This window comes from Ascaphus truei, chromosome 2, assembly GCF_040206685.1.
Source record: "Ascaphus truei isolate aAscTru1 chromosome 2, aAscTru1.hap1, whole genome shotgun sequence".
In the NCBI taxonomy this organism is placed as follows: Eukaryota; Metazoa; Chordata; class Amphibia; order Anura; family Ascaphidae; genus Ascaphus; species Ascaphus truei.
The window spans coordinates 372070445-372089423 of NC_134484.1; the positions used below are offsets into that span (position 1 = coordinate 372070445).

Here is an 18979-nt window from a genome sequence, read left to right on the forward strand (position 1 = left end):
AAATATGTTTGAATTGCAAAATATGGCTCTCTTAACGAAGAGCGGCCTTCCCCCTCAAAACATGTAACTTTGTTTCTGCACTTATGAGAATAATAAAACATCATTGTTGCTTTTTGATGTGGCACATCCCTAGTGCCATCTTCATTCCTAGATGTGATTTACTAGGCAGTTTTCAACAACAAAATTGAGGAGAAAATTGCAACATTTCAAAGCCAAAAAGTGTACAGTAAAAAGAAAAACAGCAGTGGAACCACATGTCCACTTGTACTATCAAACTTGACCACTACTCTCTATGGGGACTAGGCTCTAAAGTGTATTAATATCGACCAGGCACAAACATGGAAACTTCCACTGACTTGAATGGAAGTTTCCTAAAAGGCCCTAACACATTTTAGAGTGTAGCCATGGCTGGTTCTGGGTATACGTCTGCCCTCCCTGGCATTTAAGTCCTGGTAGGTGCAGGCAGTGTCAGGCCCATCTTGGGATTACCCCCCCCCCCCATTTCCCTCTCTTCAGCTTCCTTGGGTGGCAGGAGTGGAGGTGGGGCTTGGTCTGTGTGTTGCCCAATCCTGGGTGCAGACCTTGTGCCCTCCCCTTCTGCTCCAAGGGGCACACCCAAAGTTAGTCAGTCTAGTTCTTCCCAGTTCTCTGAGGAGTGTGCAGCTCGGACTCTAGTACTGGCAATTGTAAGCTTTTTCTCACCCTACGGGGTGAGACTGTGTGATCAGTCCCACTAGGGGACTGTGAGAAGGTCCAAAGCAATATCTAATACAGAGACCATCCAGAGGCTGGGATCAGAAGAGTATGTCCTGATGTATGCAGTGGATGTCAATAAAGAGACCTCTGTTCAATATACTCTGGCCTGAGGGTGCAGTTACTCAGGGAGAGGATGGAAGTGTTCTGTCATGGGGACTGCCTCCAGCACTCCCGGAGCCTGTGGTGGATGGAGGCGCCTGCACTACAGAGATAGAACTGAGCATTCTACATCTAAAGCCTGTCCCGTTTCCCCACAACATCGCGGAACCTCAGCATCTCCTGGACACCAACAGACACCTGTAGCAAGGGCAGATCTCCCAGACGGGGAGGGGGGGAGGAGGGCAGCACTACAAGAGCATAACCTTCTATGTTTGTTAATCACAAGAATACACACTCCCCCTATAAAACTGCTCTTAGGGACATATTAATTAAACGCCTATATTTCCTATGCGTAATCACAACTAAACAGCATGCAATTTGATCTGATATCTATATTTTTTGCTGTATTCTTCAAGAACTGTCTATGCATAAAAATTGCATACATTTGAATGTACTTTTCACTCAATTTGATCCAATACTGTCTGGAAGCGGAAAGCCAGAAACCCCACCACCTCAGATATGCAAGAGGGAGGGATAAAGAGAGGGGGGGGGGGGACAAGGGAGAAAGAGAGGCCGATTATACATGGGAAGATACCTGGGAAACATACAAATAAATAATTAGAATTTTTTTTTTAACATACTTCTTATTTGCAGATATCTCAGGTGTGTTCCCAGGTATCGTTTAAGACTCGTCTGGGGGTATATAGGCAAATGGACCACGCCACAATTGGTGTTTTTGTCCCTGGTTTATATGCAATCTTAATGAATAGCCTGTCAATGTACAGCCAGAAACAAATGGTGTAAACAATTTTTTACATTCACATGGTTTGGATTTGATGGAGAGACATGGTTGTCAAGATAGAGAGGGTTTGGCCCGGGATTAAAGGGGTTACACCCCATTTGGCCACCCTCTACTCTCACCTGGGAAGCAAGGGGTTAACTGGACTGAGGTCCAGTAATGTGTTTTGCCTTGCTTCAGTATCCAAATGTTTATTCCCCTGTGTAAATGTATTGGGTTATCCTGGTGTTTGCACTCACACATACACTAGGGTTGATGCGGGAGGGAAGGGGTTCATGTTAAAATAGTGATTATAGCCCTTTGTGTAATTTTCCCGCCTTTTCAGGCTCCATTTTGCAGCCGTCCATAGGTCGCCATTGAGCCTCCATGCTTTCTAATGACAGAAGTAGCGGTTTTGGACCTGTTTTCCAGCGACGACCAGCAGGTGGCGTCCTAGAGGAGGAGCAGCGGTTTCCCATTGTGAGTCAATGGGCTCATTGACTTTAATGGAGATTTCTCAACGCCGGCCTCGAGGAACAGGTTGGCAGCCATCCAAATCGCAGACCGCAAAAGCGGATACAATGTCTTTTAAAAGAGTTTAATCACTACGGTCAAGTTCAACGACAATTGGCGTGGGAATCTTGGGTTCTAGGGCCCCTGGGAATAAAGTTCTTTTTGTCCCTAACCCCTAGGAACCCCCACACACGATCCACACCGGGTCCGGGAATGAGGGACCCCCATAAAGGGTTGAGCGGAGAAGGAGGGTCGCACCATTGAATCTAATGGCGGCGGGCGCCATGCATTGTCAATGGCGGCGCCGGCCATTGATTCCAATGGGGAAAAGCCGCATGGCGAAAAAACGACTGTGTAAAATGTTGAAATGTGTAAGTCCATATCTCCGGTTCTGGAATGACCAGAGGGATGGGATTTGGGTGGCATATAGCCAAGGTTCCGGCTTTAATGCATGCCCCTTCCCAGCCCCCTCAGACCAACCAGACGGAGTGTGGACGAAGGTAAAGATTTGTGGATTTTCTCATAGACTTCAATGGCGGCGGTTCCTCCATTGAAAGTCTATGGCGGGAAACTCCATTGACTACAACAGCAGAGTTGCTCCATTGAAACCCATGGTGGCGGAGCCCGTTGTTTTCAATGGGGATTTAGTGAAACGCTGAGATTTCTTTTTAGCGGAGATTTTTATAATAAAATATGAAACGGTTTATGTGATATTTGTATAACTCTGGTTCCGAAGGTTGTAGCGGGCTGAAACTTGGACCCTATAGTGTACCACTTCCGGCATTAAGGTCTGGAAAGTTTGGACCCGCTGGACCTACCAGAACCGGATATTTTAATATGTGTAGGTATTAAAATGTATATGGGGTTTTGGATCTGCTCTGAAAAATGCAGACTCCATCTGCTATGTTAAATAAGGCAGGAAGGGCATCCTGAAGAATTAACATAGCTCGGTGATCAAAAGCTAACTGTCCTGATTGTTTATGCTAAGGGCAAGAACAAAGGGGCTGAGTGTTTTTAAGTGTCGGTCTTCACACTTACAGGGAAGCCAAAATCTCCTTCAAAGAGATTTTTGCTAGACAGCTCGGCGCCTTGAGTGCAAGAGAAGGGTTGAAATGGTATATAAGTCAGAGTCACCCCTTACTCAAATGTCTTCATGTATGATCTTCATGTATTGCTGTGATGTCTTCATCTGAACCAGAATTATGGAAGACATGGCCCATCCTGTATCCTGATGGCTTTTCTTGTCCAAACCTTTAAGTAAGTGTCATATTTTGTCTGTTATCTGTATATCTCGTGTGAGCACCTTTTTCAAGGAATAAATTATATTTTATCATATCTAAGTCTCGTCCAGTTCAACCCAGTTATATTTGGTGGTGTATTATTCATTGCCTGTCACAAAGCTCCCGTCACAATGGTCACTTACTTTTCCAGTATCATCTGCAGCCCTCGCAGACTACGTGGATGGATGGGCACTCTCCTGTTAAGCAGTTTATTGTAGAACGCGTCTAAGGTTGCGTAGCACTCCTCCAGTGTCAGCAGCGGCTGCAGCTCCTCTATGTGCATTATCTCTATGCCACCAAGGAGATGACTGATCCGGTCCTGAAGAAGCAGCAACTTTCTCTGAAGGTCATAGTAGCTGGGCAAATTCTCAAAAAGCTTTCACAAAAAGACACAGCTGTTATTATCTCACATTAGGCAACATGTCAGTGTAGTCATTTGTATTTATTTACTTGTGTTCAAAAATTACTATGACACTGCTGATGAATTGAATAAATAAATGTAATGAAATCATGAAACAAGAAACGGAACATATCTATCTATGCCAGTGTTTTTTTTTTTTAAACCTTTTTTTGGTTAAGGAACACTATAATTATATTGTTAAATTCTGCGAAAACTCAACCCTATCCAATAGCGCGTCTGAGATCAGATGCATTGTAAGGAACCCCAATATATATACATATATATATATATATATATATACATACACACACGGCTAGGGATGTCTACAACTCATGATACCATCAGTATGATGTCATGTGCAAATATAAAAGGCTACTGAGGAGAGGAGACAGCAAGAAGTGGAGGAGACAGAGACAGCAAGGAGAGTAGAAGACAGATGATGAGGAGTGAATGATTGCAATGTGCACATGGGTGAGTAGGAAGAAACAGAGACACAGCAAGGAGCGGAGGAGACAGATGAGTTGGAGAGGACGGAGTGTAGTGTGCACAGAAAGCAGCAGACTCCAGAAAGGAAGGGAGTGCAAAGAGAGGGGAGGGGAGTGCAAAGAGAGGGGAGGGGAGTGCAAAGAGAGGGGAGGGGAGTGCAAAGAGAGGGGAGGAGAGTGCAAAGAGGAACAAGGCACGATGGGCAAGAGGGGACAAGAGACAGCAAGGCATTACATAGAGGGGTAAAAACAAAGAGTAATGTTAAATTAATAACCTTTAACATTTGCTAGATCGGCATATGATACGCTGGGTACAGCGAGTATGTGTGTGATATATATATTATATATTAACTCTCACTCCACACACCCCTTTTGTAAAGCACTGTAAACACTGTGGGCTCTCCATTCATTTATATTCACACAGATACACACACACACACACACACACACTCTTACATCACTTACTTTCAGGAACCATTTAACACCTCTAGCCATAAATCTCATCCACACCGGGGGAAGGACAAGCACAGATAACATTCCAAGAGACACTGTTTTTAAGTATACCCTTTGCTTGCTTCATTCATTGTAACATCGCCGGAAGAAGAGATCAGTGTATCTCGAAAGCTCGCACAAATAAAAGCATTTCGTTAGCCACAGAACGGTATCATCTATTTATTTTTTGATATAAATATATATATATATATATATATATATACTATATATTTGTGAAAGCGTCTTATGTGTCTCCCTGTGTCCCTCCCTGTGTCCCTAGCGGCAATCACATTGGACCTTGGGCCAGGCCAATGAGATTGCTCCCTTGGCCCGCCCGCCCCCGCACACCTCTCATTGGCCTGAGGCGGAGTGACGGGCCAAAGGAGAGACGGAGACACACACACACTCCCTCCCTCCCATCATGTGCGCCGCCAACTGCAGGTTCCTCCCCCTTCGCTCTCAATCGGCTCCCGGAAACACGGAGGGTAAGCGCGGCACGGCCCTCCTACCCCAGCCGCCAACGCTCCCTTACCTCCCCGGCGCTACCTTAACTCCCCGGCGCTACCTTAACACCCCGGTGCTACCTTAACTCCCCGGCCGCTGGGGGGGGCAAGCAGCCTCCTCGGATGTGTGTGTGTGTGGACATTTTACTCCTGCCAACAATTTGTGCCTCACTTTCACCCCTACCCCTGCCCTTCCCCACCCCCCCTACCCTTGCCCTTCACCCCCCCTACCCTTGCCCTTCACCCCCCTACCCTTGCCCTTCACCCCCCCTGCCCTTCACCCCCCCTGCCCCTGCCCTTCACCCCCCCTGCCCTTCACCCCCCTACCCTTCACCCCCCCATACCCTTCACCCCCCCTACCCCTGCCCTTCACCCCCCCCTGCCCTTCACCTCCCTACCCCTGCCCTTCACCCCCCATACCCTTCACCCCCCCTACCCCTGCCCTTCACCCCCCCTACCCCTGCCCTTCACCCCCCCACCCCTGCCCTTCACACCTGCCCTTCAGCAGGTGTGCGCCTGTCAGGGTTTGTGTGCGTGCGTCAGTCAGTCAAAGGCCTGACGCGGGGGGGGGGGGTGTGAAGGGCAAGATAAGCTTTGATAGGATATTCCACGCTATTTTCAACCAATCACAATATACGAACTGGTTGCTAAGCAACTCTGTGGACATAAAATTACAGCTGGCATTTGTTTTGTGAGCAACCCTTTGAGAAAGTCGCTGTCCAGTGACGAAATGCGTAAGGGAGTGGAATTACGTCACCACGCATGCGCAGACGGTCGTATCGAGCGCGGACAAATATTGCGGCCAGGAACTACAGGATCCTTCGTTTAAACTCTACAAGAACAGGATTTGCTTGCTGATTGAGCCTTTGGAGTCCAGCACCAGCTACCACCATCTAGCCGCTTCGATTGAGAGTTGGATTGCGGACACTGGATGCAGTTTGACCTGATTGGCGGTGATATTATCACATACTGCTTGTTTTTTACCTACCCTTATGAGTGAATTTTCACCCCCCCCTCCATTCCACTACCCCTTTCCAATAAATGTACTATTTTACGCTATGGGGCGTGCGCTCTCTTTTCCCTATAGGTATTCCTTGGATGTGGTTCATCCTATATGAGAGCTGCCAGAGTTCCCCTCGTACCAGAAATTACTGTTTTCACCATTGGGGACATTTACTCAAAGGACTGTTTTTTTATACACTTTTTTCCGCATTTATTGTATGTTTTTTGATGTATTGTTGAGTTTAATAGGATATTTATAAAGCACATATTCACAGCATATTTACATAATAATTTTTAGAGGAATTATTAATATTATTATTACTTAAATATTGCTTTAATATATTATTTGAATTGTTCAATATTTCACTTTTTTGGCACTACTTTATATTTCTTGTTTTGTTCATATATATATGTATATATGTATATATATATGTATATATATATATATATATATATATATATATATATATATATACACAGTGTTCGACAAATCACCCAAAAATCTACTCGCCCAACCAAAAAATCTACTCGCTACCTAGTCCCGCCCCCAACTCTGCCCCTAGTCCCGCCCCCAACCCCGCTTTAAAATAAAATATATAAATAAAATACATTTAATAAATTCCTAGTCAGAACATTCGTTTTTGACATAAATGTATTTATTGTATTACATTATACTACAATTAGTCCTTGTTACGTGTGTGTGTGTGTGTGTAAATGTTGGATCTAGAAATAAAAGCCAGGTGTGAATGACTAGTTTCCTGAACCCCTTAACCAGTGTCTGGACGTCCCCGCTTCACAATATCTAAAGCAGCAATCCCGCCTGGGATCTTACCTGATCCGCAGTCCCTCAATGTCCAGGTACCCTCATTCCCGCAATGTTATACATTGGAGGGGATGTGTTCCCTACCTGTCTTCTGGGTTAGGGGGGGTTCCGATGCCTTCCGTGTGAAGCTTGAGTCAGATCTGGAAGAAAGCAGTATAGGTTATTTCGGTGTAGTATAGGGCAGTTAAGATATATAGGGTAAATAAGAGATCCAGATCCAAAGTGTGAGAGAGTGTGGGTGACAGAGAGAGAGAGAGTGTGGGGGAGAGAGAGAGAGAGTGTGGGGGAGAGAGAGAGAGAGTGTGTGGGGGAGAGAGAGAGTGTGGGGGGGGGGGGGGGAGAGAGAGAGTGTGGGGGGGGGGGAGAGAGAGAGAGAGTGTGGGGGGGAGAGAGAGAGTGTGGGGGGGGGGAGAGAGAGAGAGAGTGTGGGGGGGAGAGAGAGAGAGTGTGGGGGGGAGAGAGAGTGTGGGGGGGAGAGAGAGAGAGAGTGAGGGGGGGGGAGAGAGAGTGGAGAGACACAGAGGGGAGAAACGGTGGGTGACACACACAGAGGGTGGGTGATACACACAGAGAGAGAGAGAGGGTGGGTGACTGACTGGGGCGGGGGTGACTGACTGGGGCGGGGGTGACTGGGTGACTGACTGGCTGGGTGACTGACTGACGGGGGGGTGACTGACGGTGGGGGTGACTGACTGGGGTGGGGTGACTGACTGGGGTGGGGTGACTGACTGGGGTGGGGTGACTGACTGGGGTGGGGTGACGGGGTGACTGGGTGGGGTGACTGGGTGGGGTGACGGGGTGACTGGGTGGGGTTGACGGGGTGACTGGGTGACTGGGTGGGGTGACTGGGTGGGGTGACGGGGTGACTGGGTGACGTGACGGGGTGACTGGGTGACGTGACGGGGTGACTGGGTGGGGTGACTGGGTGACGTGACGGGGTGACTGGGTGACTGGGTGGGGTGACGGGGTGACTGGGTGGGGTGACTGGTTGGGGTGACGGGGTGACTGGGTGGGGTGACGGGGTGACTGGGTGGGGTGACTGGGTGGGGCGAGGGGGTGACTGGGTGGGGTGAGGGGGTGACTGGGTGGGGTGAGGGGGTGACTGGGTGGGGTGACGGGGTGGGGTGATGGGGTGGGGTGACGGGGTGACTGGGTGGGGTGGCGGGTTGACTGGGTGGGGTGGCGGTGTGATTGGGTGGGGTGGCGGGGTGATTGGGTGGGGTGGCGGGGTGGGGTGATGTGACACTTCTGGTATCCTACCCACACACCCATGCACACACAAACTCTCTCCCATGCATGCACACACAAACTCTCTCCCATGCATGCACACACAAACTCTCTCCCATTATTGCACACACAAACTCTCTCCCATGCATGCACACACACTCTCCCATACACACACACACACACACACACACACACACACACACACACACACACACACACACACACACACACACACACACACACACACACACACACACACTCTCCCATGCATGCACACACACACACACACATGACAGGGGGAAGAGGAAAGGCCGCGCGACCGAGCACCACCACCACTGCCCCGCTCGCCCCCCGCGACCATCTCCCGCCCTGCGCGGACAGCCACGGGACCGTGGGGAAGCCAGGGGAAGCGGGGAACACCCCCACTACCATCACCCACCCCCCAAGGGTATCGCGGGAAGCCGGGGTAAGCGGGGAACACCCCCACTACCATCACCCGGGGATCGGGGAAGCGGGACGTGGGAAGCCGGGGGGGGGGGGGGGACACCTCCGCCCCGCGCGGGTAGCCGGGGTAAGCGGGGGCCGGGGAGAGAAGGGGGAACACCCACGCTACCATATCCAGCCACGCGCGGGTATTGGGGGGGGAGTAAGGGGTAACTGCAGGAGGCAGGGAAGGAGCAGAGGGGCTGCAGGATTGGAGAGTACTTACTCTCGTACTCTCCAACAGATCTCCGGCCAGAAAAAATGGCCGTTCATTGGGGGCGGGCTCATATAGAGCCTGGCCGCGCGCCCACAAAGCCTGGGAGCACGCGCCAATCAGCAGTCAGGTAGGGGGAGTTTTTTTGTTTTTGTTTCAGGCAGCGCGAGCAGGGGAAATTTCAGCGCGAGCAGGGAAATTTAAAAAAACAAACACGTGTGCTGCTTGGGCCAATATTTACTCGCCCGGAGGTTAAATCCACACGCCCCGGGCGTGTAAATGTATAGGATTGTCGAACTATATATATATATATATATATATATATATATATATATATAAATATATATATATATATATATATATTTGCATGTCATTTCCCAGAATCCCTTGCTGCAGTGGAAGTGCTGGATGCTGGGTGACAATGGGGAAAGACAGGGTTGCAGACCTGTCTAAGACATGCAAATGAACATCCAGTAATATTTACAGTTGCTTTATGCTTTACTGTGGAGGGTTTTTGTCACTTTTTTTACCCACCATAACCTTAATGACAGTGGTGATTACCTAGTCTAGTCTCAAACCTGCTTGCCATTAAGACCAGCCTCACACTGATGATACCCATCAAGGTTGAAACATGTATGTGAGTAGGTCTAATGGCTTTGCATCTCATCCCAGCCTCTGTTTAAAAGCTTTGGTTAAAACAGCATGCATTGGCTTGAGGATTGGCTTGTGTAATACGAGCTTGAGACAAAAGGTGGCACTGAGTGCTCATTTGCATGTCATTTCCCAGAATCCCTTGCTGCAGTGGAAACGCTGTATGCTGGGTGACAATGGGGAAAGACAGGGTTGCAGACCTGTCTAAGACATGCAAATGAACATACAGTAATATTTACAGTTGCTACATATATACATATACACACACACACACACACACACCTCAACAAACCCACTCGCCTGTGGCCTGTTGAAACGACCACTTGGCGAGTTTGGAAGCAGTACTACTGGAGCAGGGCAGCAGAGGTGAACAGCACAGCTGAAGAGGACTGAGGAGGACCAGAGGAGCAAGACAGAATGGGGTAGGAGCAGCACCGGAGGAGTGCAGGGGGAAGAGTAGCAGGAGCAGCACAGGAGGAGTGCAGGGGGAAGAGCAGCACAGGAGAAGTGCAGGGGGAAGAGCATCCTGACAATTAGTTTAAAAGCTTTCAAATGTCCCAGCTGCAGAGAAAAGGCGGCGGGACAACATAGTCAGGGGGCGGGGCCAATAACAGCAAGAACTGAGCTGCTGTGCCATGCTCCTCTTAGCCCCTGTGCTGTAAGCATGCCTGCTGCTCATAGCCCCTCCTGTTAAAAATGGTTCCTCTAGGTTTTGTGTATGAGTCTGTGCTGGTATGTGAGTTAGTTGTGTAGGTCAGTGTCTGTTGTGTAGGTTAGGGTCTGTGTGTGTGAGTTGTGCTGGTCAGGGTCTGTGTGTGTGAGATGTGCAGGTCAGGGTTTGTGTGTGTGAGATGTGCAGGTCAGTGTGTGCGTGAGTTGTGTAGGTCAGGGTGTATGTTGTATAGGTTCAGGGAGTGTGTGTTATTTATCCAGGTTAGGGTCTGTGTGTGTTTGTATTGTGCAGGTCAGTGTGTGTGTTTTTAGTTTTCATTGTGCGCCGTTTTGTTTTTCTTTATGCTACAGTACATGCCCAGCCACATATCTGTGTCCCAACTAAGGCTACGTACATAGTGTAGGAGACAGAGCAAGCGAAACAAACACGGATGACAATGTATTTGTGCATAATGCACGCTGGCGCGTGCACATGCGCTACGGGGAGACTGGCGTTCGTGCTACAAACATGTTTGTATTTCCTGCGCGACAGCCAGGTCATGTGAGCTATTCGCCCAATGAGGGAGAACCAGCTCCGAGACGTCATGGCCGCGCCACCCTACACACCTCCCTGTCGCCTCTGTCTGCAAGGACAGGAAATATCTCTTGCTGCAGACGAGCGTGTGCTGCGCCGAGGAGCACAGAAGCTTGCGCATTCCACTATGGCTGTGGCTTAAGGCTGCGCTCATGGTGGCGTCGTCGCTACGTGAGCGCACGTCCAGGACTCTTACCCGTGTTCCTATTGTAGTTCTCAAGTTGCTACTGCCCCTTTGGTTTGGTATGTATTTGGGGGGGATGTTTTTTTGTGGTATATTTGGGGGTGGGGATTTTTTGCATGTAGGGGGGGGGGGAGTGGGGGTGAGAAGGTTTTTTTATTTGGGCGGATGTTTTTTTTTGGTATGTATTTTGTGGCGGGATGGTGTGTGTAGGGGGAGGGAATTAGTGTAATTAGTGTGGTAATTAACAGAGGGGGGAGAGTGAGAGAAGAGAGGGGGTGAGTGAAGAAGAGAGCGTGAGATGGAGGGCAGAGAAATACATGGGAGGCAGGGGGGAGGGAGTGTGAGAAGGGGGAATTGAGTGAGAGTGGGGTAATTGATGGAGGAGAGTGAGCGAGAGGGAGTGAAATGGGGAGGAGAGAAATACATGGGAAAAGGGGTGGAAATAGAGGGGCTTGCCAGGTGTGAAATATGGGGTGGGGGGTCGTAACCTCTCCTGTGCCATTATACATTACCCTAGTGCACCCTACTTGCCGCACTGGTTGAGCGGGTGGCTCCTCTATATCTACCTATGTTTCAGCACAGAGCAGAGATGACGGCATGGAGAAAGAGATAACAGTTGTGAAGCCGAATAACCAAGATAAGAATCTAGTGCTGGATCCTATATCGGGATGAGCAAGAAGATCGTGATTTGCAACAAAAGTTGTAATTCTATCAAGCTGCAAGTCCAATTTACAATTACCCGACATCTGGGGACATTGCAATGCCCATGTCTGCTACGTTTCAGCTGATTCAACATCTATTGAACAAGACATGGTAACACTAATGCTATGTGAGAGATCATTTTAATCATAACCAGTATATGATTAGCTGACACATTTGTAACTATCCCAGAGAAGGAAAAATGCAAAATTCCATGATGGTGCACTCAAAAATCACAATCAACTCAACAGTATATAAAAAAAATTGCTGCCCAGAAACCTCACAATTCACATAAAAATTGTCACAACCAGCTAAATCTATATATTAAACTTGTCTCGCATATATAATATACTGACATACGTTCTATAAATGTGTGTCAATTCATCCGAACACGTATGTACCCACTATGTTCTATGGCAAGTCGGGTACCTCACTTATTATATAAGATCATGAAGCCTCTGAAATGGACAAACCTGCGAGACAAAAAGTAGAAAAAAACAGAAGTATTAAAAAAACAAAAACAAAACGAAATAAAGAACATACATCTAAAACAATACAGCCTTGAAATAAACTGATAAGGTGCCATATAGTTGAGCTTCTTACACTGTATCCCATTCCAGAACAGTCATATACTGTAGATGGTCTCTTTAAGATCGGATGAGTACAATTGCAAACACCTACAGGTCAGTGACCAAATATACTTGCTCAATCGCCAATGTAGAGCATTTACTCATCAACTTTTTGTTTATGCTTTAAACTGGACCGGTGCGCTCATTTGGAAGACGATTTTGATGTTACTCAAAGCCTCGTGGCTATCTAGATCCGTTGGGTCCTTATGACTTAGGAGCACATCTGTCCATTGCCCAACGCGTGTTTCGCCTCCACCGCTTCATCTGGGATGTGTCTAAGGACTTCTGCGGCTTGCTTAAATATTTTAATCAGTAGTATCTCTTGACCCTGAAGCTACAGTAACATTCGTCAGAATGTATTGATAAACAATATATAAACTTATCTAAATATAACAATTAAAGTTCAACTCTTCATTGAATCGTTTTGGTTCCATTGTCCCCAATGTCAAAATCCAACGGGTTTCTCGTTTTAATAACCGATTTTCATAGACTCCTCCCCTAACTCCTAATCTGACCCGATCTATACCAAAGGCTCAAAATTGATAGGGTTTTGATGGGTCTACTGACCGAAATGTACCTTTTTCTTGCTCCTGTGTAGTATTTTTAATGCTACAAATGTGTTCCAGTATTCGTTTGAGTGGTGGTGTCAAGCCTACATATATAAAAGTCTGCATGTACATGTAAAGCAATGGACAACACTACCAGTTGAACAGTTAATATAAGTTAATATTACATTCTTGCTTGTTCAATATTATAATTATTTTTGGTAACAATCATATCTACATGCCATACATTTTCACATGCATAAGAGCCACAGATTTTTGTATTGAGTTTTACTTTTAGATAATGACTAGATACTAGTTAGTTGAGATTTTTAGGTCTTGGGGTCATTTGAAACTTATTACTAAATTTTATTACCTACAGAAGTTCTTCATTGAATTGCAGAACATGTCAATGTTTCTGTAATATCCGTCCCATTGCCTCCCAAATAGGACTATATGTACCTATAAGCCTTATTAGTGTTAAACTGGACATCTTTCTTCTTTTTGGGATTAAGCAATCAGTCCCTAAGTGTTTGATTGGCTCTACGGATGCCTTTATTAACTTTTTGACTGGGGTGAGCACTTGAATAATGCAATAAGCCATTTGTCACAATGGGGTTTTGATACAGATCCGTATTACCTTCCTTGCCCGATGTACTTAACATTTCAGATGTTAGATTTATATTATAGGTGTTAACATTGATATATTCAATAAATTCAGTACATTCCTCTTGGGTACCTTCCCATAGAATTAGCACAATGTCAATAAAACTGAGCAATAGGAGCATGTTGTGTGCAATTATCCATCTCTTCATTGAAAACCACCTAATTTTCCCACCATCCAAAAATAAATTGGCATATGTAGAGGTGGCGGTTGCTCCCTTCACAGTCCCCGTTAATTGAAGAAAGTATAATTAAATAGAAAATAATTGTGTGATTAAACAAAATGTAACATTTTGATAACCAGTTGATTACATTTTTACATCAATTGCCCGCAGACCATCACTATGTCTGATATTGGTGTACAGAGATTGTACATTACATGTTACAAGTAGAATCCTTGTAATTCATTCAATTTCTGTATGAAATCAGTTGTCTCTCTAATATATGTTGACAATGTTTCCAGAAATGGTCTAAGTGTTGTATTAATGAATTACCAAATCTGTTTGCAAAGCCCACTATTGGTCATCCAGGAGGTACCTTAAGATTTTTATGTACGTTTGGAGTTAAATAAAAAGTCAAGACTTTAGGGTAAGAAACTGTCACAAATTTCAGCTGTGGCTTGGTAATAATGTCGTCATCATCATCATACGATTGCAACAGTAGCTCTACCATTTCTTTATACTGTTGTGTGTGGTCACCTAAAAGGTGTTTGTAACAATTCTTACGGTCCAACAGCGACATAGCTTCTTTTATCCGTTTCGGCCACACTACAATAGTTTCTCTTTTGTCAGAAGGTTTAAAAATAACATTGTCTGGGGCAAGTGAGGCATCTGATATAATGGCTGATTAAGAGAGACAGCTCCGAAACCAAGCGGGCTGAACGGTTGAATAAAAACATAAGAAAGGCAACCAAACCTGCCTAAAAAACACTTGGACTGGCTGGGGGAAATACAGATATGGCTCCGAAATAATAAAAATATATATCGATCATCAAGTGGTCCAGGAATTCTTTAGGAAAAAGAGATACAGCGACTTCCTCCCAAGATGGCAGCCCCGTAAGTCTGTGAGCAGGAGAGTAGCTTTCAGTTCTCTACAAAGAGAGACATTGAGGACCTATTTAACAACATTAAAATCACATTGTTTCACTTGGAAATCCAGCAGGCTCGGTTCAGACAAGAACTTGCCCTACTGGGGAGCCAAAGAGATTTCCTAGAAGAAAAGCTTGATGTGACGACCTCTGCCCTGAGCTCCACAGATGGGAAGATAAATGCTCTCCAGAACCAAATCAGAGACAGGAAGACTGACAACAAAGCTAGGAGGAACAACTTCTGTATCAGAAATGTAGCTAAACCCATCACTGATTTAGGGGATTTCCTGATGAGGTTGTTTTGTGGAATCCTCCCTGGCATCCCTCCGGAACAATTTCTAATGGATAGATGCCACGGGGCCCTCTGACCCTAGCCGGCAGCAGGTGATATAGCTCGGGCGTATTCCTATAGCTACACTATTTCAAGACCAAAGAGGATCTCCTGAAAGCAACACACAACAGGCACCATTTGTTGAAAATATGCAGCTCCAGGGTCTTCAAGAACGCTGGCCCAGAGAAGAACCCTGAGACCTGCGACAAAAATCCTACGGAAAAAGGAGGTCAGACATGATGGGCACACCACCTGTAACTTCTTAAACGACAAAATATCCCTGACCCAGAGTGACGCTGAGTATCTAAGAGGAGATGTACAGAGGCATCACACACCGCCGCCACCCATGGAGAGTGAACGCTGACCGTTCTGTGAGCTCCCTCTCTGCCTGTTTGGACTAGGCCTTTGTTCTGCCCTGGTGGGTCAGGACCTGGGTAGTTACCCAGGGGCCTGAATCAAGCCGACAATGGGTTTTCGACGGATAGGACATTACTTGAACAGTTCTCTACAGAATGAATCAGCAGTAACCTTTTGCTCATTATGTAAAGATACACAGCTAAATGTTACTCTTTATAATCCTATAGGCTTATGCCGGCGACGGATGAAGTCAGGTCCCTATGGGTCGGACTCTGGACTGACCCACCTTAGAATGCTACCGCATTCAGCAATTTACAATTGCTTTATCGTTTCTTGCTGTAAATGAAATGTTTTGGTATGAATTTTTGCTTGTGGTTGCCTTCGTGCTTGGCACGTCTCTTACCCCCACCTTCCCCATGTCAAGGGCTACTCTGTCTAAGTCCTGTATCCTACACAGACACCCCCCATTCTCTCTACCCGCTCCCATACCAAAGTACAGCACTCAACATGCTTTCCATTCTATGGTCATGTTACTTCTGTTCCATATCCTCCACACAACCCCCGCCTATGTGACAGGGGATCCACTCTGTTACACAGACAGGGAAAGCCTGTTCACATAGCCTGATACAAGACTGAGGAGGCGAATTGTAAAGCAGACTGCCTTAATCTCCTCAACTGCCTCATTAGGCCTTTAAAAGTACACATCGCAAGGACACCCTGGATCGCTGGAGATATCACACGGCGATTAGTCTCTCTGACCCAGGACCCTTGCTGCCCCTGGATCGCACAAGCCACCACAGACTCTCTGATCCCAGAAGCTTGCTGGACCTGGATCGCAGTGGAGAGATCATCCTGCAGCCTGGACTTACTCCTCTCTGGCTAGGATATATGGGGAAGAGTAAGCCTGGCCCGAAGGTAACTGACCTCCACACGGTTTTTGTCTTCTGTTGTTAGTATGTGGCTTAGCCCCCCAACCCAGAGACAGGGTGTTTGCTGTTTAGTCAGCGCTCCCTATCGGAACTAGGTCTGTTATGTTTTCCTTTAACCCTATTTTTGCTTATCATAAGCGGTTTATGTTATGAAAGTTGCAGCCAATAAAAGACTATTTGTTTTTCTCTTAAAAACGTCTCATGTTCTAACAAACCTCTGCACGTATCTCCTACACCTTGTTTATGTCTATTAAGGTCATTTCTCATATTACCAAAATGGCTTAACAGCCCCCAGAAAAGTCACATTGCACTTACAGCCTATAAAAAAATCCTGCAGGTGACATAACTCTTGTGGAAAACGCACCAAGCATTCTGCCGCACAAAGAATAAATGATAAAAAGATAATAAAAAAAATACCCACTAACGTTCCTTGCCTCAGCACCAGTAAAGAGAAGGGGTGTAGCTATACTTCTCCATAAAATAATTCCATTTATCCTAGACAGAGTTTCTTCAGACAGAGATGGCAGGTACCTGATCGTAACAATCTCTCTTTATGACTCCAAAAGAATGATAGCTAACATTTATGCACCTAATGATAACAAGTTGAACTTTTTTTCACAAATTCTTCAAGAAACTAGAGCGACTTGAAGGACCGTGTTATCCTGAGAGGTGACTACAATATCTCCCTAAAGTCAGGGACTTTACTTGCTATTCTGCCTCTCATGGGTAATACACAAGAACCGACATCATCATATCTGCCCTGTTAGTCTCCCATGGGCACTTGGCCAAAACGAAGCAATTATCTGGTTTGACCATGCCCCAGTAGAGAGATTAATAAAAAATTTGGTCGAAATCTCTTTCCGCTCCTAGAGATTTAATGAATCCCTTCTAAAAATATTTGGTGGTCCTGCCACAGGGTGGGCGCTCTGTGGGGAAAGGCCAACAATTTTCCACAGAGAATCTTGGGCTACCCTTTCCCCTTGGAGGCCTGTTCGGGCCTCCTGAATTGGCAATTGTAAAATATTGACTCCAATAAACTATCATTCACATCAGGACGGCAACAAGTTGCTCTATGACTACATTTTGGCTGAATTCCGACCTCCCCTCTCTCCAACATATAACAAAAAGGGTCTGGTACACCCTCAAACTGGAGAAATGAACTGGCATACTACACGATTCCTGGATGAAATTCCACAACGTCTGGCAACCCTGGCTAATTTATAATAGCCGCCATACTCTCGGCCACATGGCCCTCAACCAATCATGTCTTTATTGTAACGCCCCAAATTCTAGCCTAGCCCAACGCACCTTCTTGCCACTATACCACTGATATTGTTATAACCACTTGTCTTATCACCTATATGTGATTTTTTACTACAATGGTTGGAATGTAAATCAATACAATTGGAAAAATGTTGACCCCCACCCCCTCCTTTCCCATTCAGTACTCTCCACCCTCCTCCTTTTCCCATTCGGTACTCTCCACCACCCTTCCACCTAATTTGCTTCAAACACCAATAAAACAAGTTTAAAAAAATTAAATAAATAATATCGTCTAATCTCTTAAATTTATGTAATGGCTGCTGCTCGAAGATGGTAAGATTTGATACATTACGGAACTTGGGCAATTTAACAAGTTCACAGTATGCAAAGCTATAAAAGTTTAAATACAGTAGCTGAACTTATTTGGAATGGGGGTGTATTGTATATGTACTTTTAGTTTGAAATTTAGCTAACTCCCCCTCACTGGTCTATATAATTTCTGCCTCATTTTCCTCTAATAATGCTTGAAGATCTAACAATACCTGCATTTCCTTATGTGTCCATTTATTATCGGTTACCACATTTTTGGACCCATCTTTTTTTGCCTACTAAATTCAAATCTTTCATATTTTTAAACATATCCAATTTACCAGTGGGGATGAAATCCTTGCAGAGCATTGAATATCGTCAGTTCATGCAATGACGAATTGATGACTTAGTCCTGATAACGTGGTCCCCGACGTCTGTGCATCAGAGGATCTTGGTAACTTGTTCTGTAATTGTGGAGTCTGTTGACCACGATATCCCCATCTCTCTCAATTTCTTAATCTCGCTGCCACCTGTCCAGGTCTATGGGTTTTATAGTAAGTTCCGCTGGTAAAGCCTTTCCTAAAATAAGAAGAAATCCTTTGGGATGAAAATGATCTTTTCTCCATGTTGGTATCTGAAGTGTCATATTCTGTTGTAGATAGATTGTAGATCTGATGGGGTTTCTCTCTCTCTTACTATAGCCTCTCTTTTGCAGCCATCTATAAACACATTATCTACAGCATTCTATAGAATCTCGTGCAAATGTATTCTTTCTTGCCATAAATTGATTGTTCAAATGTATCATTCTCTCTGAAGTTGTTTGTCAAATTTTAAATATGTTTCACTGGCTTCATATGTTTAAGATCTTGTTTAACATATCTTTTTTAGTTTCTATAAATTTTTGTCTACCACATTTCTATAACTTTTAGTTCAACTACATGTCAGCTCATCAGTTTATTTCAATGCTGAATTGTTTTGGGCTTATGTTATTCTATTTCGGTTTTTTTTAAACTTTTTTTTTTATCTCAGAGGTT

At 45.6% G+C, this 18979-nt stretch overlaps 1 protein-coding gene across 3 annotated transcripts in view; it reads right to left on the bottom strand.

Moving 5' to 3' along the window:
• Window positions 1-18538, bottom strand: part of TCAIM (T cell activation inhibitor, mitochondrial) — a 39011-nt gene extending 20473 nt beyond the window's left edge. Inside the window, exons 1-2 of one of the 3 annotated variants that reach the window (XM_075587041.1) lie at window positions 18287-18538; window positions 3570-3802 (exon numbers count right to left, since the gene is read on the bottom strand). In XM_075587041.1, the coding sequence (XP_075443156.1) occupies window positions 3570-3709 (140 nt within the window). In that variant the 5' untranslated portion in view covers window positions 3710-3802; window positions 18287-18538. Of the gene's footprint in view, window positions 1-3569; window positions 4012-18286 lie in introns of those variants that run through there. The other 2 variants (XM_075587042.1, XM_075587040.1) reach the window with 2 other exon arrangements.
• Window positions 18539-18979: the final 441 nt, after the last annotated feature.